The 23772-nt window shown below is 41.9% G+C and overlaps 1 protein-coding gene across 1 annotated transcript in view; it reads right to left on the bottom strand.

The window, feature by feature from the left end:
• The window catches only part of Hadha (hydroxyacyl-CoA dehydrogenase trifunctional multienzyme complex subunit alpha), a 37775-nt gene that overhangs the window by 11415 nt on the left and 2588 nt on the right, over window positions 1-23772 (bottom strand). The window contains exons 2-10 of the mRNA XM_021201571.2: window positions 18609-18650; window positions 17866-17936; window positions 15806-15939; window positions 14712-14850; window positions 13153-13272; window positions 11394-11496; window positions 4838-4960; window positions 3916-4034; window positions 2207-2263 (exon numbers count right to left, since the gene is read on the bottom strand). Of these exons, the coding sequence (XP_021057230.1) occupies window positions 2207-2263; window positions 3916-4034; window positions 4838-4960; window positions 11394-11496; window positions 13153-13272; window positions 14712-14850; window positions 15806-15939; window positions 17866-17936; window positions 18609-18650 (908 nt within the window). The remainder of the gene's footprint in view (window positions 1-2206; window positions 2264-3915; window positions 4035-4837; window positions 4961-11393; window positions 11497-13152; window positions 13273-14711; window positions 14851-15805; window positions 15940-17865; window positions 17937-18608; window positions 18651-23772) is intronic.

The following is a 23772-nucleotide window of genomic DNA, read 5'->3' as shown; positions in this document are numbered from 1 at the left end:
ATTCCTCCAATAACTGGCTGCGGTGGAAGACTCAGAGGAGGTCCAGATGTTAGTCAGGGCCATTCTGCCTAAGGCAGAACTTGGGCAGGGTCCTAGAGACTTCAGTTTTCTTCCCTCTGCAGCAGGTGGTCCAGCACCATTCCCACTGCCACTTTAAAAGCATCTTAGCATCAAGGACAAGCCCCTTGGTTTAGTGGTTCCCAGCATAAAAGCTGGAATCTCGTTTTCACACAGCTGGGTTTGCACCCCGGTCTTGCCCTTCCCTACTGTCAAGCTTTCTTCACTATTTAAATGGGAAAATGGATGCCTAGTTCATAGTGCTGTTTCAGGGAATAATAAGAACACTAGTAAAACAGCTGGACTCTCCATGCTAGCTATTATTAACACTGCTAGCACACACTGGCATAATTATGGGGTTACAAATAGCATTACAAAGAAATTCTTTCTGATTAACATTGCTTATACACATTAACAACATGAAATAATGCTATACTTAATCTGGAAATAGCATGTTCTATTTGGTATCCTATGGATTTCAAATTATGGATAAAGATCTATCAGGTCATGAATTCAATAGGTTTTGATAAGTGGTTTTATATAAAAAGTATATATATATATGCATATATATAAAAATATATATATATGTACACACACACACACACACACACACACACACAATTTCAAGTACAGCCACTCCCTGGAATCCATGCAAACACTGGTTTTAGGACCTTAGGAGTGACATAATGCACAAATTCTCAAGTTCTTTACATAAAATAATACAGTATGTGCACATCCTCTGTATTTCAAGTTGACTCTAGATTAACTATAATACCCAATACAATGCAAATATTATATATATTATATATATGATAAATAACAAAAGTCTATATATTCAGGACAATGCAATTTTAAAGCTTAGATCTATATAATACATCGATCATATGTGCCCCATTGTCTTTCCACTCTCTTGACCACTCTCTATCTCAACATCCTCCTTGCCGAATGCATTTGTTCAGTAGTTGGATACAGGACTGTAGACGTGGGAGGGCCAGCTGCACGCTGCAGTGAGGACGTTACTGATTTGTGAGCCATATGCTTCTGTTTTCTATACATACACATGTGTATGTATGCCTAGTTATGACCTTTAAAGTATGAGGAAAGTGTGATCAGTCCCTGAGGAACCAGAGTGCTCCCTTAGCTTTGGGTTACCCATTATCCTATTATCCAAGTCTTCAATGACTGCATAAAACTTAAATTACCAGCCGGGCGTGGTGGCGCACGCCTTTAATCCCTGCACTCGGGAGGCAGAGGCAGGCGGATTTCTGAGTTCAAGGCCAGCCTGGTCTACAAAGTGAGTTCCAAGACAGCTGGGACTACACAGAGAAACCCTGTCTCGAAAAACCAAAAAAAAAAAAAAACCAAAAAAAACCCAAAAAACCCCCCAAACCTTAAATTCCCCATTGTACTCCCTCAAATCTGGGACACCATTAAAGTTTGAGAAATGTGAAAGGCGCAGGACTAGTCACCACATGCTTCTTTGTCTGTTTCTAATGGCAAGACACTCTTCTTCTACTTCACCAAAGATGCTACATCTCTAAGCCTTAGTGAACACACACACACGCACACACACGCACGCGCGCGCACACACACACACACACACACACACACACACACACACACACACACACACGCGCGCGCGCGTAAATCAGTGCTTGCTTTCCTGTTTGTCTCTGGTACTGGGGTTGGACCTAGGACCAGGCATGAGCTATAGGCAGTCGCTTTACACTGACCTATTTTGTCTTTTTTTTTTTTCCCCAGAGCTGAGGACCGAACCCAGGGCCTCTACCACTGAGCTAAATCCCCAACCCCTACATTGGCCTCTATTTCCAGCTCACAATGTACGCATTTTGTCACAACACAATCAGCCCCAGTGCAGACTAAGGGCGTTCACAAGACTGGCTCAGCAGGGAGTAGCTGCTCCCTGCCCTCATTACAGCCTCATTACTGAGCAGACTCAAGCACCGCAGACACCACTCCATTCTCAAACCACTTAGTCACCAACTAACCTGAAGAACGACCACTGGAAATAAAAAACATACTAGGTTTCCTATACAGTGTGTTTTAATATAGTATAAACATTTCCAGCTTTCAGTGGAGCTTTGGGTCTTTAGTGTTCTACAAGTAAACTGGAGCAAAACCATCTTACCTGCGACTCAGCAAGATAACCAGCGTCAGTGCCTTGCTCAAGCCCAGCTTTCACAGCCTGAAACCACAAAGGCACATGTTCAGGGTTGCAACAGGATGGCTAGAGTAAGACAGCCAGGCTTTTCAGGCGTGGGTCACACCCAGTAGGTCACACACCCTGAATCAACTGTCTCAGCTGCTGTTGAACCCAGCAGGAAACCTTAAGCTGTTCTTCCAGCTTCTCTCTAAGGCCAGCACTTTCTGCTCGCTTCCCTGTGCTTCTGATATGTGTGTGATCTTGTTGGTCACATTAACCAGGAACTCCATGCAACTCAACTCTACATCTGGGATAGGCACTATCCCACATATGGTGGTAAATAAAAAAGACAAAGGAAAGACCCCAAGCCCAACCACCATAATTTATATATATGACAGGAAACAAAAGAACCCCCAAATTCTGTAACATCTAACCTCGTCATCTCTGCTTGGCAAGCCTCTTATGCAGCACTGTTTTTACTTAAATGTATTTCGGAGTCTTAGTCAAACCTCAATCCTCCATTATCAAGATAGCTGGCTGATAGCTGTACTTTGTCTCTCCTAATCCTCTTTGACCCACTACCATGAAATAACTGAAGTACAGGACAAAGTAAAATTGATTAGTTCATTATTGCCGACCTTTTAAGACTAACTGTGGCCTGTCTTGCTATAGTGCTCCTTGGTCCATCCTGCCAGGCCCGAGCCTCTCTCCCTTCCCCTGTGCCCCCTGTGCTCCCCTCTCAGGTCAGATCCCACGAGCCTCTGCCTCATCTCACTGACTGCTTCCTCTGAGCACTGACTACCTGGCATTAATTTTTTTTTTGCTGTTTTATATCTTGAATGGCTATCTGTCTTATGGTAAGTATTTAAGTTCTCCAGCCCACACTGTTAAGTATGAATGCAGATGTGTGTCACGTTTCACACAGTATCTTTTTTTATAATGCTGGGGTCTGAATCTAGGTTTATTCAAGCCAGACAAAGGTTCTACCAGAGCTACATCCCCAGCTGATGTTTCATAGTTAGCAACCTCATGACTTCTACTCTACAAAGTATACTTTGTAATGGGTCCATTCTTCAGTCTTTTGGTTGCTTGAGACACAATTTCTCTATGTGGCTCTGACTGTCCTAGAACTCTCTATGTAGAGTAGGCTTGCCTAGAACTCAGAGATCTGCCTCCGGCTGCCTCCCAGAGTGTGAGCATTACCACACTTGGCTTTTATTTTATTTTATTTTTTTAAAGACAGGGTCTCTATGAATCCCTGCCTTCTCCAGTTTTGATTATATGTTCTTGAATCTCCCAGTCTGAGAGGTTCTAAGTTTTAAAGTATTTTAAAGAGTTTTTAATTATCTTTCTTTGTCTTTCCATACTGCCTCTACATCATTAGGTCTTCTTAAGAATTATAGCAATGGGAATGTCTTTTTAAAAAATGATTATCAGCTGGGAGCAGTGGCTCAGGTCTTTAGTCTCAGCACCCAGGATGCAGAGGCAGGCAGAGCACTGTGAGTTCTAGGTCAGCCGGGTCTACAGAGCAGGTCCTGGGTTGAAGGCCAGAGCTACACAGTGAGACTCTTTTTCAAAAGCAATCAAGTGAGCGAGCACACAAAGCTAACACACACTGTTCAGAATCACAGTAAAGAACACCGCTTCCAGTAAGAGGGAGGACTCAGGAAAAGGTAGGGCCCAGGGCGACTCACATCAATTATTTTCAAAGGGGCAGGATAAAGGCCTTTAGTCTGCTTCTTCACTTTTTCTTCAACTGTTTTGTAAACCTGTTGCCTGACAAATGGGATAGTCATGGCATACGTTGTCAGCTCTGTAAGGTAAAATGTGGTTAGATATTTTCTGAGACAACCCAGGGCTCCCTTGTCTATTTGCTCTGCAGACTCCACAGCATTACATAATTTTAGGCACCTGAAGGAACACAATGGGACCGCCATCCTCTGCCTGCACTGCGCTCGCTGCTCGCTGCCTTATCATGCAGCCATTACTTTCTATGTGCTAAGGTTTAGTCTGGGGACTTGTAGCTTTATTACACTATTATAATCTACTCTTGTATTAATGTTTAAAATTTTCCAATTTAACAGATCTCTAAACAATGGCTTTAGCTGAGGGTTGGAGCAATGGCTCAGTGGTTAAGAGCACTGACTGCTCTTCTAGGGGTCCTGAATTCAATTCCCAGCAACCACATGGTGGCTCACAACCATCTGTAATGGGATCCAGTGCCCGATTCTGGTGTGTCTAAGACAGCGACAGTGTACTCACATACATAAAATAAATGAACCTATCTTTGGCAGATGGCTTTGCTGTTAGGGTAAAGCTGAGGGTTTGTCCCGAGGCACAACCGTCCCCCTGAGGCTTACCCCTAATGCACTTCTCTCCCTCTCCTCCCCCTGGTGTTCAGAGACAGAGTTTTTCTGTGTAGCCCTGGCTGTCCTGGACCTTGCTCTGTAGACCAGGCTGGCCTCAAATTTACAGAGAGCCGCCTGCCTCTGCCTCCCAAGTGCTGGGACTAGAGGTTTGTGCCAACACCACCCAGCATTTTTCTCTTTCTTTTGAGGCAGGGTCTCAAATAGCTCAGGGGCAGGCAGGAGCCCTGCTGTTAACAAAGCCACTTACTTTCCACAAGGCCTTTGCTCTGCTTTGCAGAGACCTTCCGATCAGCCAGGCCTTTGGCAAAGTTAACTGCAACTTCCTCTAGGTATTCAATTGTCCTTTCTTCTGGAGATTTTATTCCTGGTCCTGTAAAAATAAAATATAACAACAACAACAAAATGATTACAAGGACTTGATTGTGAATCAAGCTTGAACCAGTCCTATGCAAGTAAAACCTGTGGCAGGAAGGCTCCCACACTTCCTTCACTGATGAACTGTGATGGGAAGCACAAGCCAAATAAACCCTCTCCTCCCCAAGGTGCTTTGGTCACGGTGTTTCATCCCAGCGACAGTAACACTGACTCTAACAGCAACTAAGTTCCCATTTATGAATTAGTCACAAATGAATCTGAAGAATGACCACTGGAAATAAAAAACGTACTAGGTTTCCTATACAGTGTGTTTTAATACAGTATAAACATTTCCAGCTTTCAATGGAGCTTCCAAGCCAGGGAAGCTCACCAGAGAAATAGGAAGAGAACGGACGCCAGCACAGCACTGCTAGTGGCCTAGACCTTGTGAGCCTGTTAGAAGCAGAAATTAGATTATGTGTGTAGCTCAGTGGAGTGTATGATTAGCATGTATGAGACTTGGTTCTATCCTTAGTACCACCAACCAAACAAAACAAACAAAAAATTGGTGAAGCTGAGAAATCTGAGAAGAGAAGTTACAGAGCGAAGAAATGGACACAACCAGGCTGTCTACTTAAAGTCTGCATGGACTGCACTGGGGCAGGCGCTGGAGGCCAGGAAGGAGTGTACACACTTGAAGTACTCCAGAAACAAAGTCTCCAGAGGGAGGAGCCTACTACAAACACATAACTCCAGTAAGACATCTGTCTTGTTCTGAACCAGAGCGGAGAAGAAGAGTCAGAACTAACCCTTCAAAGCAAAGCTCAGAAAGGCTCAGAAAGTTCCCGGCAGTCAACCCCTCATCTTCCTGCAGCCCTGGCAGCCGAGGCCAAGGACTCTGTAGGCAGAGTGCTCCCGAGCATGTGTTCCACATCAGGGTCACTCAGAGGGGCTTCGGCTAGCACCGCTCAGCACATTCCCGACAGACAGCTACCCAAGCCAGGGAAGCTCACCAGAGAAACAGGAGGAGAACGGACGCCAGCACAGCACTGCTAGTGGCCTAGACCTTGTAGGATGGAGGTCATCCTACTAGGCAAAGAACTGTGACCAACTGAGGTACTCCCTGAGGGCTACACACAAGACACTGGAACTACAGCATGGGATCTATTGCCTTCCTTATACCACACTTGGAATGTGGCCAGTCCTCACTCCACACCACAGTCCTCAGGGGAGGTACAAGCAAGGTCACAGGTCACAGGCTGGCTATGCTCTTACTCATACCTTCCCTCCTTGGTGGCCCTACCTCAGAGCACCAGCTGACACCTTCTTACTGAGAAAATGAGAATCTTAAAGATACTTTGCCCTAACACCAAGCCATCTTTTCTGCCAGGCTCCGTGAAGCCTGTTTGTTCAAGACTTCTTCAGCAATGAGATGCCTCACAACCTCTTGTAACCTCCTTCATGGTAGCCAAAGCCCTTCTCTGGCCTCTAAAGGCACATGCACACACATATGGGGCACACTCATACTCAGATACACATGTGAACATAAATAAAATCTTTAAAAAACAAAACTAAAATAGACCCTAAAGCCATCTAAGCCAGAAAGAAAAACACAATAAAACAAAACAAAACAAAAACCCCAAGAGCCTTCCAACCCCATATATAGCTTTGTGGTTAGTTCTGTTAGGTATTTAAGTAAGAAAAAATATCAATTCTACACAAAATGTTCCAGAAAACAAGAGAAAGGAAAACTTTGCAACTCATTTTATGAGGCCAGCACTGCCTGACACTAATACTATGCAAATACTGTAAGAAAACATAATTATCCATGATACTGTGTTATATCTGAGTGGAGTTTATTCCTGGGCAAAGGCTGGCTCGATATTAAAAAAAAAAAAAATCAGTGCAATTGACACCAAAAAAGAAAATCAATCATAAAATCACTGTAATACAAACCAAGAAGACATTTGACAAGATTAACACCTGCTCTTAGCAAACTGTGAGAAAAGGGGTAATGTGCTTAGCTTGGTGACAGGCATCCAGGACACCCTACAGCTGCCACCGCACTCATGATAAATCCTTCCTCCCCTCTGGGACTGGGAGTGAACTGTGTCCCCGCCGTTCCTGTCCAGCCCTGCACAGAGTCTCAGCCACAGTAAAAGCCCAGAGAGAGAAACAGGCGGCTCAGCCAGGGAAGGGGGAAGTCGCGCTGACTACTGCCACACAGCATGGCAGCATAGGTAGGAAAGCCCGGTAATCCACAACAACATACTCACAGGCTTAATAAATTAGCTTATTAAAACCACACAACAAAAGGTTTGTGCCCCCAAATTCAATTACATTTCTATAAACACGTATTTAATGCAAAATAAAGCATATTAGCCTAAAGCTATGCAATAACTAGGAATAAACTGAAATGGTCACTGAGAAGCCATGAAGTACAAAACACTGCTGAGAAACTGAGCTCTTCTGCCGAGCGAGGAGACGACTCTGATGGCATAATATCTGTGGTGGTTTGAAAAAGCCCGGCCCACGGGCAATGGCACTGTTAGGTACAGCCTTGTTGGAATAGGTGTGGCCTTGGTGGAGGAAGGGTGTCGCTGGGTATTCGGGCTTTGAGGTCCTAGGCCCCCGCTCTACACCGTGCAGAAGAGACCCTCTTTCTAGCTGACAGCAGAAGACAGTCTCTCTCTTTCTGAAGGATCAAGGTATAGAACCCTCGGCTCCTCCAGCAGCATGTCTGCCTGCATGCTGTCATGCTTCCCACCATGATGATAATGGACTGAATCTCTGAAACTGTAAGCCAGCCCCCAGTTAAATGTTTACCCTTATAAGAGTTGCCTTAGTCGTGGTGTTTCTTCACGGCAATGGAAACCCTAAGACAATATTCTAATCAAAATTCTAGCAAGTATTACTATATCTATAATCTTTGTAGGTATGAACACATTAAATACAGAATTTATATTCAAATGCAAAGCAACTATTATAGAAAAAATAATTTTGAATGACTAGAGCATAGTTGGAGAAATACAATACTTGATAAAGCAATTGTCAAGACCACACTGTGTTGATTCCACAGGGGGTTGGATGCCACTGTAGTTCACTGGAGAAAAAATAATTTCCCCCTTTTTTTTTTTTTTTTTTTTAATTGAGCCAGGGTCTCTCAAAGTAGTTCTGTATGTCCTGGAACATGCTATGTAGATCAAGGTAGCCTTGAACTCAGAGATCTGCTTGCCTATGCTCTGATTAATGGTATATACCACTATGCCCAGCTAGAATAATTTTCTTAAAAAGTGGTGCAGAATATTGGTATTTGTATGCAAAAGAGTAAAGACACTCATGTAAATGTTAACCTAAAATGGATCACAGACCAATGTTCAAGAGACAAAACAAGAGTAGTTTCAGGGCTACACAGAGGAACCCTGTCTTGAAAAAACAAAAAAACAAAAAAGAAAAAAAAGAATAGCTTCAGAAGAAAGCATGGGAAAAAAGTGTTTGTGCTTTTTAAATCAGAAAGGAGCTTTTAGATACCAAGTCAATAGCATGATCTACAAGAATCCCTCAAATATCAAAACAGGAAAATCAGAACAAACAAAACCCTCTAGGTGCAGAAAGAGATGGCCCAGATGGTAAAGATGTTTGCCATACAAGCCTGGTGACCTGAATTTGACCTCCAGAAACCATGTAAAGATTAAAGGAGAGAATGAAACTCATAAAATTGTCCTTTGTAATGTCATGTATGTACATGTGTGTACTTGAGTATACACACACAAACTAGTGATGATAACAATAATAATGAATAAATTGATACATTGGACTTCATAAAATTACAAATATTTATCCTCAGAAAGCGGAAAGAGAAGCTGTTGACTGGGAGAAACTATCCTCAAGTTACATATTTGGCAGAAGACTTCTATTCTGATGTAGTAAGAACTCTGAAAACACAAACAAAATGATTTGAACACATATGGGAAGCTGCTGAGGTAATCTTCCTTCACATTGTGTGAAGGTATGTCTCTGTTTTTCCAATTGCTAGTTTGTACCAGCAGAGAGCTAAGTGTGGGCAGGATTTTGGTATTGTCATTTCTATGGTTCATCACCAGGTTTTCTGTTTTGTAAAGTATAAATGTCTTTCCTTACCTGTTTAAAGGCAATTGAGAAATGTATCAGAGGTTGTCTCACTGCTGATTGGTTGTAATAAAGAGCTGCAGGTTGAACCTTGGGTAGAAAGAAGAGGGCGGAACTTCTGGGCAGAGGAGTGACACAGGGAGAAGAAAGAATCGAGAGTGGACGTGGGGGGGAACAGACAGACTGCAGCAGCACAGAGAAAGGCAGAGCTAGCAATAACGGGTCGCAGGCTGGACAGTTGGATTAAGTTAGATGTGCTAAGTGGGAGATTGCCCCAGCGAAAGGCCTAAGCTCTAAACTGTAATACAAGTCTTGTGTTCCACGCCAGAGAACGGCATTGTTCTTCTAGAGTTCTTGATTTTCAGTTCCCAGCAACCACAGGATAGCTCACAACCATCTATTCTAGAATCTGTTGCCCTCTTCTGGTGTGCAGGTGTACATACAGATAAAGCACTAAATAAAATGTGTTAAAAGAAGTCTTGTGTCATTATTTAAACTGCTGGCAGGTCTGCAGAAAGGCCCACTATAGGAAGCAAATTAATACAAAGGTTACCCAAGTCTAAGACTAAAACCATGCAACCTGGTTGGAAACCTGAAGTCTTATGCTGATAGAATAAAACCAGTAATTACTTCGGGTAACAGGTGGATGGTGATGAACACATACACAGCACATAGACTATCAATCCACTCTTCAGTGTTACTCAAAAGAAAGAAAACCTATGTCCACATAAAGGCTTCTGGATCAATGCTCACAGCAGCTTCATTCAGAACAGTCTTAAATTAGAAACTACACAAAGTTCATCAATTGGTGAATGGATAAACAAACTATGGTGTATATATAATAAAACAGCCCTCAATAGGAATGGTCACCCTGGGTAGGCAGATGACTCAGCAGATAAAGTCACAATGCCACCAAGTCTGAGGCGTGAGTTCAATCCCAGAACCCACAAGGTGCAGGAAGAGAACCATCTCCTAGATCCTCTGACAGTATGCTGTGGTATGTGTGTGTGTGTGTGTGTGTGTGTGTGTGTGTGTGTGTATATAATACACATACACATGTAATAATTTTAGAAGGAATAGATTATAGATATATGTAATAACAATAATGTATTTCAAAAGCATGCTAAATGAAAGAAACAAAAAGCTACATTTTAGAAATGTTTTAACTGTTGTAGGATTTATATAACTATGTATATTTGTTAAAACTCAAACTATCCATTGAAAACTGGAAAATTACATACATATCTTTAAAAAAAACTACCTTGAAATTGGATATACAAACCCTTTGTGTGCATGTGTGTACATGTGTGTGCATACAAGTGTGTATATGCATGCCACAGTGAGTGTGCAGAGGCCACAGGATAACTAGGAGTCAGTTCTCTTCTTCCTTCCACTGTGTGGATCCTGGAGAACAAACTCAGGTCTGGGGTTTGTGGCAGGTGCCTTAGCCCACTGAGTCATCTCAATAGCTCCTGTTTGTTTTTCTGAGGCAGGGTCTTACTGTGTAGCCTTGGAACTTTTTGCACCATGTAGCTCAAGGTAGTTCAAACGTATAGTTCATTTGTCTCAATGTTCTAAATGTCAGGATTACAGCCGTGAGTGACCACACTAAGCCTTAGTTACTGCTTAATGCTGATATTATTAAGAAGCACCAGGAGGTGATGAGTGTATATTTTAGAGGTTCCTATTGCCACCCTAAGTAGGTATCTTTTGCTAACATTCTGAGGTTGGGTGTTTCATGTGTTTATTGTAAATACACAGGGGAGGGATGCAGCTCAGTCACAGAATACTGGCCCAGCAGCAGAAGACCCTGGCTTAATCCCACATACTCCAGACAAAAATAAAAACAACAAAACAAAGACCCTCCACCAGAGACTGAAGGAGGCTCACACATGGATAGGAACACAGGTGACTACAGCACTAATAACTGAACTGATTGATTCTTGTATTGTTGGTATCCAAATAATCAATAAATATAAACCAGCGTGGGGATAAAAATGATTATTAGCTCTTAGAAAATGTCACTCCCTGTTGGTTGGTGCTGGCGCACGCCTTTAATCCCAGCAGTTGGGAGGCTGAGTTCAGAGTTTGAGGCCAACTTGGTTTGCAGAGCAAATTCCAGGATGGCAAAGGCTACCCAGAAAAAACCCTGTCTCACCCTGTTCCCTCACCTCAAGCCCCACAAAAAGAAAAGAGAAAATGTTACTCCTCAAAAATCTTTCTTAAGAGTTTTGAGTTTAATCCTAATATTCAAGAAATCAAGTCCTCCAGAAAATAAACAAGTCTATATGATCAAAATTCTGACTCATGTTAACACTTACCCAGCGGTTCCACCAACTGGTCAACCAGTCCCATTTTCTTTGCTCTGTCTGCACGAATGTTTCTACCAGTCAGCATCATGTCAAATGCAGCAGGCACACCCACCTAACCAGCAAGCAAGAGACGAAGCACAGGGGGAATCAGGGTGGAAGTCAGTGACAAATCATCATGTGAGCAAACGTCAGAGGGAAAGTGGGCCTGGGGAGATGCTCAGCGGCCGTGTGCTTCTGTCCAGCCTGACAGCCTAACAGGACTCATGGCAGAAGGAGAGACTGACTCCTAAAAGATGCCCTCTGCCCTCCGCATGCACACCCTGGTATGTACACCCAAATAAACAAATAAATGTAGTAAATTTTTCTAAAAAAGGAGAAAAGTCAAACCACTTTTATGTTCTTTTATTAATAAATTAAAACTTACATACTAATATGCTTTTAATACTCGTCTGAAGAAGAGAATGTCATTGTGGTGTTTTGACAGGCATAGAACCATGGGCTTGAGTCTCAGCATCCCCATTTCCCCAAATTCCAATTCTGGAGCTATAGTGCAGACTCTGAGACGAGAGACTTCTTACTTTACAAAGGCTTCAGAAAGAAGCTTGAGTTTAACAAAAATGCAGCTCAACTGATACAGTATTCTAGAAATTCTGATTTCTAGCCAGGTGTATTGTTTGTTCTATAATTACAGATCTTGGAAGACTGAGGCAGGAGACTCATGGACTCAAGGCCTGTCTGAGTTGCAGAGAAGACCCTGACTCACAACAAAACAACAACAACAACCCCAACAAAAACATCTGGGTATGGAGGCATATGCCTTTAATCCCACACTCAGGAGGCAAGAGGATCTCTTTTGGGTTTTAGCCCAGCCTGGTCTATACAGTGAGCTCCAGGACAGTCAGAACCACAGAGAGACTCTGGCTTAAAAACAAACAAACAAACAAACCAGAAGACAAATAATGAAAGAACTTCTAGCAATGTAAGTAAAGAAATACAACAAAACTTTTTATGTCAAGATGTCTTCTAGACACTTCTTATAAAGAGATGTATATGATTTTAATTACTAGTTTGGTATGTGTTATTCCAGTACTCGGGAGGGTGAGCTGGGGGAGATGGACAGGAGTGTGAGGCCAGTCTAGGCTACGAATGAGGCTTCTGAAACCACATCAAAACCAACCAAATGAAATAAAACCCTCCTTTCCCTCTCTAACTTGTATGAACTTCTTGTGCAGTCTCTCCACTGAGCCCTCTTCACTGAGGAGTCTACAGTGCTAGAAGTTCCAAGGCTCAGTGCCTTCTGGATCGATATAAAATTTCTCTGCAGCATCCAGGTATGACTCTCCTTAGAAATTCAAAAGCTTATTGTGCCTTTTTTGGTCCTTTGAATACAGCAAGGAGATGGTCCAAATCAGAGAAGGATGGGAAAGTTCTGTCTCTTACTTAGCATGAACTATGACCCATGGTTTTAAAAACCTATTAAGAAGAGGAACAAATTAACGTTCTGGAAAAGTAAGATAGTGGCTTATCATCTTTATGCTTCATAAGGGACTAACGAAGACTGATCAACGATTCTGTAGGACTGAAAAAATAAGTATCAGGAGTGAAAAAAAAAATCTCTCAATGACCCTCTACATTGCTAACTTACTTGGTTTCTGAATCCTTCACTGAATGTCTACATTATATATTTTGTACAAGATGGAATACATCTAAAGGAGTATTTATGTACAGCAGTGTCAAGCACATGGTGTTGGGGGAATCTTAAACTCACCATTTTGGGCAGTCTCTGGGTACCTCCAGCTCCTGGTAAGATCCCCAGCAACACTTCAGGGACACCTAATACTGTTTTTCTGTCTTTTGTTGCTATTCTGTATTGGCATGCGATGGCAAGCTTCAAACAAATCAAAGAAAATCAGAATGTCAGAAAATTTAACTGGAACATGCTGGCACCTAGGTTGGCAGGTCTAAAGATTATTTATAGAGCAGAATGTACCACAAAATAAACCATGATTCCTTAGGCTGACATTTGGCACTCTACAATCTACCTTTTCTATCTGTTTTCATAATTTTTTTTTTTTTTTTTTTTGAGACAGGGTTTCTCTGTATAGCCCTGGCTGTCCTGGAACTCACTCTGTAGACCAGGCTGGCCTCGAACTCAGAAATCCACCTGCCTCTGCCTCCCAAGTACTGGGATTAAAGATGTGCGCCACCACGCCCAGCTTAAAAATATTTTGATGGCAATGGAGTTTACCAATTAAAAAACTCAAGCCAGAAGTGTACTTCCATAGTTCTGGCTATACAAGAGTCCGAGGCAGGAGAACTGTTTGAGCCTACGAGTTTGAGAGTAGCTTCAGCAACATAGCAAGACCCTTGTCTTATAATCAAAAGCAGTAATAACTAACAATTCTCCTTAAGTCTTAATAACAATGAGCCAGCTGGTAGACCAAGCTGCCTTCGTGGCCGAGGCAAGAGGAATCTCGGAGATGATTGCTTCCAATCAATCGAGTACACTTGCAGTCTCCTGACAGGCCTTGCTTCCTGTTGCTTTAGAATACAACTACAGTGTATATGGAATACTTCTGAAACCATTATCTTGTTAATCAAATTCTTTTGTGAATTAGGCCCAGGTTTCTTTTATTAATGTATCTAAAAATCCCAGCATACAGTCTGCCATGTGAAAAATGCTCAATAAATGTCTTGTTTTTCTCTTTTTTAAAACACAGTACAATCTAGTAAGAATCTCTTCTCTCAGCTGGTCATGATGCACACCTTTAAATTCAGCACTTGGGAGGCAGAGGCAGGCAGGTCTCTCTGAGTTTAAGGACAGGTTGGTCTACAGAGTGAGATCCTGTCTCAAAAAACAGTAACAAAAACTCTTTAATCTTATTTTGAAGAGTTTTACAGATTGAAAACTCTTCAATCTTGTTATCTTTACTGCTCACAAGAAATTGTATGTCTGCATCTGTCACACACACACACCTTTGTAAGTAAGACTCAGCCAACTTGACATGAATTCGGGGCATACTTCTGGATCCCTGCCCTGTGAACCTGAAGCAGGCACTCAGATGTGAGAGAGCCTTCACAGGGGTGGTGCACATCCCCACTGTAAATGGAAACAGCATTCCCTGGCTCACTGTTTGCTGTTAATTGCCATTTCTCAAGAATTAAGAACTAAACCCATTCAGGCATTTGACAGCTGAAAATAAAACTGCTTCTACTCAGAAAACTGTTCTTTTACTGTTTTTAGGTAAAACAGTAGCCTAAAGGGCTATGGTGGCACATTCCACCAGTGAGTGGGAGAGTCTGTACATCTCTGGAATACTTCTATACCTCAAGTCCTCCTCCCAAGCAGGATCCACTGATGGCGGCCACAACAGGCTTTGGGGACTTTTCAAGTTTCTCAAACATTCTCTGTCCTTCCTGTGATATGCGTGTTGCTTCTTGGGGGGTTGTACAAGAGGACAGCATGCTGCAATATCGACAGAAAAGAACAACACAAAAGGAGAGATGAAACTGTGACCTATTTTATATAATATTTCACCCACTATATACTTATCTCAGTGTATATCAATATTTGGCAATAAGTCCTCAAACATGGAATGGAACAGGTTACACAATTTATTTTGCTCTATAACAAACTATTGACCACAAAGTTCTAACAAGAACATCACCTGGTAAATATTTTCACTATCAGACTAGACAGTTCTAAGGTTATACTCTGGATCTAGTTAATCTCTTTAAGCTATTTTGTAGTCTTTACTTGCCAGACATGCCTATTTTCCTACTGACTTGAAGCTTGTTTCAAATACTTGCTTATCTGTCTGCACACAGGCCTGATTATTCTTCTCCACTGGTCCTTATGAATGGAGTAGGATTTCTTTAGTATATACACCAGATAAGGGGATGTGGCTGGAACATATGTATTTCCCCCACATCTTGTGTGGATGTACCACACGTGTGCTCACCTGTGCGGGCACATGGGGAAGCCAATATCAGGTGGTTTCTTCACGTCTTACTTTTGAGACAAAGTGATCCATCAGACTCACTGTGCCCAGCTTTCTCATGGATGCTGGAATTCTAGTTCAGACTCTTGGCTAAGTAGCAGGGTTTTACCCACAGAGCCATCTCCCTAACCCCTGTACTTTCAATTTTCCTAAGTACTGCCAAACTGCGCTCTAAATGTTTGCTGGTCTGATGGATGAAGACTAGGCAATCATTCTTGGTTATCTTAAGAAAAAGCTGTATTTAGTCATCTATGACTTAAGCAACAAATCTCTTATTTCATGAGCTTTATTATACCCTGGAAAGCAACTTAAAAAAACAAAAAACAAAAAACAAAAAAACAACCTTTTGGAGAATTTACTTCTATTTTATTTTAGAGAAGGTATTATTTAAAAATATATAATCAAGCAGGATAAACTTACTTGATGTCAGCCCCTGCGACAAAGCAGCCAGGCTTTGATGAGATAAGGACAGCACTTCTGATCTGGTCATTGGCCCAGATCTCATTCATGACTTCTATGAACTCTGATTGTACTTCTTTATTCAATGTATTTACCTACATGAGAAAGAGCTACATCTAAGGGTTTAAACTGGAAATTTCACATACATACAATCACTGTCAAATCTGTTTATGCAGCAGACACATATTGCTAGAAGAAAAAAAAAAAAAAACAAAACACAGACCGACCAAAAACCCCCTAACACCCAGCAGCTTTCAGGTAGCTTTAGTTAATTATTAGTACCCCCCCCCCCAGCTTTAACAATGGATCTCACAAGCTGGAGGAATACTGGATGGTTAACTGGCTTGCCATGCAAGTCTAACAATCTGAGCTTGAGCCTTAAATCCCATGTAAAGGTGGGAGAAGAGACTTAGCTTCACTCTCACCCCCAAATACATCAATACAAACAAAAGTGGGGTGGTCTCAAATAGGGATGGCCAGCATTAGCCTTATTTCTGATCCTAGTACCTAAGAGGGCAGAGGAGCCGGGCATGGTGGCGCACGCCTTTAATTCCAGCACTTGGGAGGCAGAGGAAGGTGGATTTCTGAGTTTGAGGCCAGAATGTACAGAGTGAGTTCCAGGACAGCTAGGGCTACACAGAGAAACCCTATCTCAAAAAAATAAAAAATAATAAAAATAAAAGAAAAAGAGGGCAGAGGAAGGAGGACTGCTGCAAGCCTATGGCTTGTCTGGTGTACACACAAAGTTCCCAGCCATCCGGAACACACAGTGAGCCCCGTCTCAAACAAACAAACAAACAAACACCCCCAAAATAAAAACAAGAATGTGAGGTTGTAGTTCTAAGAGTTCGCAATATATGCAGGGTATAAGCAAATCTACAAATATTTATTGGTGGTTGTGGGGAACCTATAGAACATTAAAAAAGGGATTAAAACTAGACATAGTATGGATTTCACTTTGTTAATATATTCAACTTCAGAAAATTAGGTTAAAAAACGAATCAACTCCGAATCATTGGTTAGTCAGTATAAGCCCAACTCTAGTGAAGGGACTGGCGCCAGTTATTGTTAGTCTGCAGTAACTTTAGGTGTTTTCCTGTATAGACCCTCAATTTCCTACAGGGTTTCATTTAGCCCAGGTCAGCCTTGAACTCTGTAGCTGAGGATGGCCTAGGCTTTTTGTGTCTCTCAGGTGCTGTGAACCACCATACTTGGCTCAAAATCTCCTATTTCTATAGGCCTCTGGTTATAAGACTTTAAAAAAAAAAAAAAAAAGACACCTTTTACTTGAAATGGGGGGGGGAAATGGGGGTGCTGCTTCCTGCACTGTTGAACTTGCCAAGGTCCAGGCTCCACTTTCACAGAACCTGATTTCTAGCACATGGACTGTCCAGGGCATTCAAATCCCCCAGGAGGCAAGCATCCACAGTTACGCCAGACAGCCTTCTTGAACAATGACTCTTTTAGTTTCCATATTTGCCCCAGCCGTCCTACTACGAGTAATGACTCTGTCAGGCAGTAATGAGGTGGATAAAGTCTTATCAACAACATATTCTATCATCCTCATTCTATGTAACAACAGAAGGCTAGTTTTATTAACCTTACACCTAGAGGCAACAAGAAGGAATTATTTTTTTGTGTCCTGTCTGTTTCTGAGATAGGGTCTCACTAAGGGGCTCTGGCTGTCTGGAAGCCACAGAGATCCACCTGCCTCTGCTTCTCCAACCAAACATCACCAAGAATTTTTTTTCCTTGTTTTGGGACAGGGTCTCACTATGCAGTTCTAGCTGACCTGGAACTTGCTCTATAGACCAGGCTAGCTTAGAATTCACAGAGATCTGCCTGCCTTTGTCACTACCCATGGCCCCCAAAAGGAAGTCTCATTCAAGAACATCTATGTAACTCAGAAAATTTTAAAAATCATAAGACAGATTCACTTCAAGACAGGGAGATTTCATTTCTATGTAGGATAGGGTTCATATCTGTGCTTGGTAGAAATTAACTAAAGAAAGTTCAGATACCTTTGAATTGGGTGAGTTAATCCGAATAACTGCCACATCCCCTTTGACTCCATAATTAATATGGGTTCTGGCTACAAAAGAGAAGACAAATTTGTTTCTAAACATGTTTACTGTAAAAAACATTTACAAAGTTATGTTAAAATCATGTACATACAACTACCATTATATGGACTGGACAGTTATATTTAGGCCCCCTACCCATATTTAGAGATGAACAAACACATACATATTCAGGGCTACACACACCACACACACATACCCATACACACACACACACACACACACACACACACACACACACCATTTATTTTCCTCCAACCCCTCCCATACACTCCCCTTGTTCTCTCAATTTCATGACTTTTTTTTTCTTTGTTGTTATATGTACATATACTACATTACAGTACATACATATAATATATACAAAGATTTAGGGATACATACATATTGGGATGTATATATATATATATATATGTATACATATATATGCACACATGTATATATTTAGGGATATACACACAAATATATGCATATTTAGGGATATGTACATATGTATATACACACACACACACACACACAAAATACAACAACAAAGAGGCCATGAATTTGAGGAACCAGGGAAATGTATGGGAGGGGTTGGAGGGAGGAAAATGAATAGAAAATAAGATGGAACTATACTATCATTTAAAAGAACAAAAGGATTATAAAAAGCAATGTTAAGTACATAAACAAGAACGTGAACTTACTCAGCAGAGCAGACGATGTTGTAAAGCTGCGGCAAATACAGCCTGCAAGAGAACAGTGTTTCAAAGTTACTTCCTGAAATAGAATTTCTTTAATATTTATCAAAACAGAAAAACTGGAATTTATGCCAATAAACTCCTAAATCAGAACAACATATTCTAGGCCATTATTGTGACTAATCTATTACCTTTCTTATTTTAATTATCAGATCAAATGATTATCCAGACAGCAAGTAAGGTAGGGAGAAGATTCTTCCCCCCCCCCAAAAGGAGGTTGCATCTCTACAATGTGCGTGTGCAAAGAAGGGCTCTGACTGCAAATGGAATTGAGATTGACCTTAATATGGTATCATGGATTATCTAAATGGACTTAGTGTAATCACAAAGAAAATCAGAGACGTGTGACCGGGACCAAGCTCCAGGTTGCTGAAGGAAGGAGATGAGCACAAGCAGGGACCACAGGCTGTCTCTAGAACTAGATTATGCAAGGCGATGGGCTTCAGGAAGAACAGAGTCCTGTCAACACCATGTGGGCCTAGTGAGACCCATTTTGGTAGTGCCCTTGTTAGTTCCCCGTTTCCCCTTGGGGTTAAACCCAGGTCTATTGTATGCTAGGCAAACACTATACCACTGAGCTACATGTCCTCAGCCCAAGTGTCACTAAGGACCCCTGACCTCTATAACTGCACTGGGGAGGCAGAGGCAAGTGGATCTCTGGGATTTCCAGGCCAGCAAGCGAAAGCATGTTTCTAGCACCCACACTGGCAGAAAGGCTCCTAGTGGCCCAGCTCCAGAGAAGCTGATGCCCTCTTCTGGACTCCATGGGTACGCACACACGTGGCATACACTGATATGCACACATAAATAAAAATAAATAGATACATTTTTAAAAAACAAACAAAAGAAGCCACCAGGCGTGGTAGTGCATACATTGAATCCCAGCACTAAGGAGGCAGAGGCAGGAGGATGTCTGTGAGTCTGATGCCAGCCTATTTCACATAGTGAGTTCCAGGTCATCCACTGCTATATAGTGAGACCTTGTCTCAACCAAACCAAGCCAAGCCAAACCAAACCAAACCAAACCAAACCAAACCAAACCAAACCAAACTGTGAAATCAGAAGGCAAGCACTGGCATAAGGGAAACTATCTCTGTCACACTTTGCTGGCGTAAGCATATCTAACTGAATCTGCTTTCCAGCAGTAACGTTCCCAGTCTCTGGCTAGCAAACCCCACTCTGACCTCTGTTGCTCCCAAGCTGATCCTCACCATCTAACTTGTTTAGGTTCTTCAGGGGGAACACAGAGAGATCCCATCATATGGCCTTAGCCATTTTGGTTCTAATTATTACTTTGCTCACTGGATGCCTTTAGCAAGCAGCCCCAACACTACAGGAAAAGCAGCCATTGAGATAGTAGCCGGACTCACGTGGTGGTCTACATGCTATCATTCCTTAGCATTTGGGAGGCAATGAGACTTAAAAGATCATAGGTTCAGAGCCCAGGCAATCTGTTTTTTGTTATTGTTGTTTTCTTCGTTTTTATTTGAGATGGGGTTTCACCGTGTAGCCCAGGCTAGGTTGGAAATAAACACACACACACACACACACACACACACACACACACACACACACACACACACACGGCCCAGTATGACCTTGAATTCTTGAATTCATGATCTTCCTACCTTAACCTCCCAACTGCTAAGAGGTTTTGTTTTGTTTGGACACTATAAAGTCTTAGCTGGACTAGAAGAACTTGTTACATAGATGAGGCTGGCCTTGAAATCAAAGATATTCATCTGTCCATTGTGATTAAGGGTGTGCCTACCATGCTTAGTGCTGAGGATTACTGAACCCAAAGATGCACACTAGAGAAGTACTCTACCATTTCTAGTCCCTAAGACTATCTCTTAACTGACACTAGATATTTTATTTCAAAATAATTTTTGAGGAAGGCCAGCTGTATTGGTTGGCTGTGAATAACTCTGTCTGGCTTAGTATATAATTCCCATACTTCCTCCTCAGAGTGTGGCAAATCCACTTGTTTTGCTGCTAAGGATTATCCTGTCCAGAGTTCTAATTAACTGCACTTTGGGGAATCTTAGACCTGCCTTTCTCATGTCAGTCACGTAGGTCTCATGACCCCTCCCACATGCAGCAGTCAGTTCTAATTCAGGACTGATCCTCTGCGTGCAAGCACACAAGAGTAGCTCGGTGGAGGGTCTTTCCAGCTAGATTCTAGGTAGAAGACGGGGAATCTAAGGGGAATTTTGGACAAGCATTAAATTTGTTTGAGGCGTTTCGATGGCCCCTCCATCCTAAAGGCTTTTAGGGTTCTTCAGAAGCCCCTCTTCTCCTTCATCTCTACTCATGTTCACCTCAAACCATCTCGTCTATGCTCCTCTCTAATTCCTCACTCCCCTCCCCTCTCCTGACCAAAGAGTCCTAAATTTGCCTGACTATTCTAGGAGAGTTGTCCCTTTCCTTAGTTCAAAAAAAAAAAAAGACAAACTCACTTTCTTGATTAAGTGTTACACATGCAAACATCTGTGCTCAGAAATGGCAGATGACTTAAAGCATTGGTTCTCAACCTGTGGGTCTTGACCCCTTTGGGATCACGTATCAGATGTGCTGTATATCAGGAGGTATTTACAATATGATTCCTAACAATAGCAAAATTAGTTATGAAGTAGCAATGAAATAATTTTATAGTTGGGGGTCACCACAACATATAAAACTGTGTTAAAGGGCTATTGCATTAGGGAGGTTGAGAACCACTGCCCTAAAAGTAGTATCAACTACTAGCTACTTATTTCTTTCTTTCTCTTTCTTTCTTTCTTTCTTTCTTTCTTTCTTTCTTTCTTTCTTTCTTTCTTTCTTTCTTTCTTTCTTTCTTCCTTTTTTGTTTTTTTGAGACAGGGTTTCTCTATGTAGCTCTGGCTGTCCTGGAACTCACTCTGTAGAGCAGGCTGGCCTCGAACTTAGAAATCCGCCTGCCTCTGCCTCCCAAGTGCTGGGATTAAAGGCACGCGCCATCACGCCTGGCTTCTAGTTACTTATTTCTTAATATTAAAACTTCAGGCTGGGCATGGTGGTGCACACCTTTAATCCCAGCACTCGGGAGGCAGAGGCAGGCGGATTTCTAAGTTTGAGGCCAGCCTGGGCTACAAAGTGAGTTCCAGGACAGTCAGGGCTATACAGATAAACCCTGTCTCAAAAAAACCAAAAAACAAACAAAACTTCAGTTCTTGGGGCTGGAGAGATGGCTCAGCGGTTAAGATGACTGACTGCTCTTCCAGAGGTCCTGAGTTCAATTCCCAGGAACCACATGGTGGTTCACAACCATCTGTAAAGGGATCCGATGCCCTCTTGTGTGTCTGTAAACATCTACAGTGTACTCACACACAAACACACACACACACACAGATGCACATATATACATGTATACACACACACACATTAAGCAAAACTGTTTAGTTCTGATCGTCAACAAAATGTACATGGCCCCTTTCTTGGTGTCGCTTGCATCCCAGGACAGCTCCAGGGCATGTGCTGAGGACATGGCACTGAATCAGTTTCTGTTGGGTGGGGGGAAACACAGGTGAAGATTTGAAAATAGCTCAGGGTAGACTGTTTGCCCAGCACGCACAAGGACCTAGGTTCAATACCCAGTTCTAAAAAACAAATTGTAAAGTCCAAATTCTAGTGGGAAAGAAGCATGGGACAGGAGGAAAGAGTCAAGTATCCTGAAGTAGGAATGGACTGACTCAGTTCAAGTAGGGAAGGATGAGGTACAAAGTCAGACAGAAGCCTAGAAAAGTCAATATGTAAGTGACAGACTACAAATGCTGAAGCAAGTAACAAACCAAACAAACCTAAAACATACACACACACACACACACACACAAAACAAACCAACTAACCAACCCACCTAACCCGACAAAAACCCAACCTTCAAAAGCAGCGTGGCTGCAACTTTCTTTCCAGGTGAGCTACTCCCAGCCAGGCTAGCTACAACTTGTCATCTTCCTGCCTTAATGGGATGCCTAGTTCACAAGTATTTGTATTCTTCAGGGCAGAGTTATTATCTTAAAAATCAAATATTTGTTCTTTAAAGGTTGAAGATGCCAAGTGGGGTGTGGGCACACACCTCTGAGGGCAGAGGGAGGCAGACCCCTAGGAATTCCAGGCTAGCCAGATCTATTGCGATCTTGTCTCAATAAGCAAACAAACAAATAAATAATAGTAATAAAAAAGAGCTAGTGCTCATTAGCCTATTGTTAAGCCATTTTAATTCCTGCCGACTAACCTCTCTTTGGGGTAAACACACTCCCACACACTTACACAAAACCTCCTCTAAACCAACAGAGACAGAAAGCAAAGAGAAATATCAGTAAATGCACAAACATTAAAAAAAAAAAATCTTAAAAAAAAAATCTTAACCACTATCAACTAATCAAGCCAAAGTACAAGGTAACTCTGCTTCTGGAATCCAGCCTTACCCGACAACGAAGCCTACTATACAGACGCTGCGTGAACTTTAGCCTACATCAGTGCCGGCAAATGCAAAACCTTTGCCCTACTTTCTAATCATCTTCATGTGTAACTCAAGAAAATATCTACAAGGTCATATAAAACTATAGGCAGTGGGAAGAGTTGGATTGTGCTGCACAACTTTGAAAACTGGAAATGTTACTTTAGTTTATAGAAATTTATAGCTTTTTCAAAATTCAACCCTGGGACAAGGGATGGGATTAAAGAAATGAGAGTCAGATTTAAAAATACCACGATAACTACTAACTGCCATTCATTTCCTGTAAAATTCTTTTACCACTTACATACTTAGGAATTAGGAAAAGTAGGAATTAAATGGATATTAAGGTCAACTTGTGACTTTTTTATTTGATAGTCATGTTAGAATGACAGTATTTTACAGGAGCTCTTTTCCCAGTTAAGTGCCATAGTTCATTAAGCATTTGGCAATGCCTCCACACACTCTCAGGGTCAAGGACGGACCTTCGGAGTCTAGACTCTAAATGGTAAATCAGGTGTGCAGCTAATTTTAAATAGACTTTCCTGCATATTTTTTCAAAGTGCATAAGCTGGTATTAAAATAATCTATAGCTATAATAGACTACATTTTCTTTTCTTTTTCTTTTTTTTTTCT

The sequence above is a fragment of the Mus pahari genome, chromosome 7 (assembly GCF_900095145.1).
Source record: "Mus pahari chromosome 7, PAHARI_EIJ_v1.1, whole genome shotgun sequence".
Lineage (NCBI taxonomy): Eukaryota > Metazoa > Chordata > Mammalia > Rodentia > Muridae > Mus > Mus pahari.
This window is presented reverse-complemented; position numbering and strand designations above follow the sequence as displayed.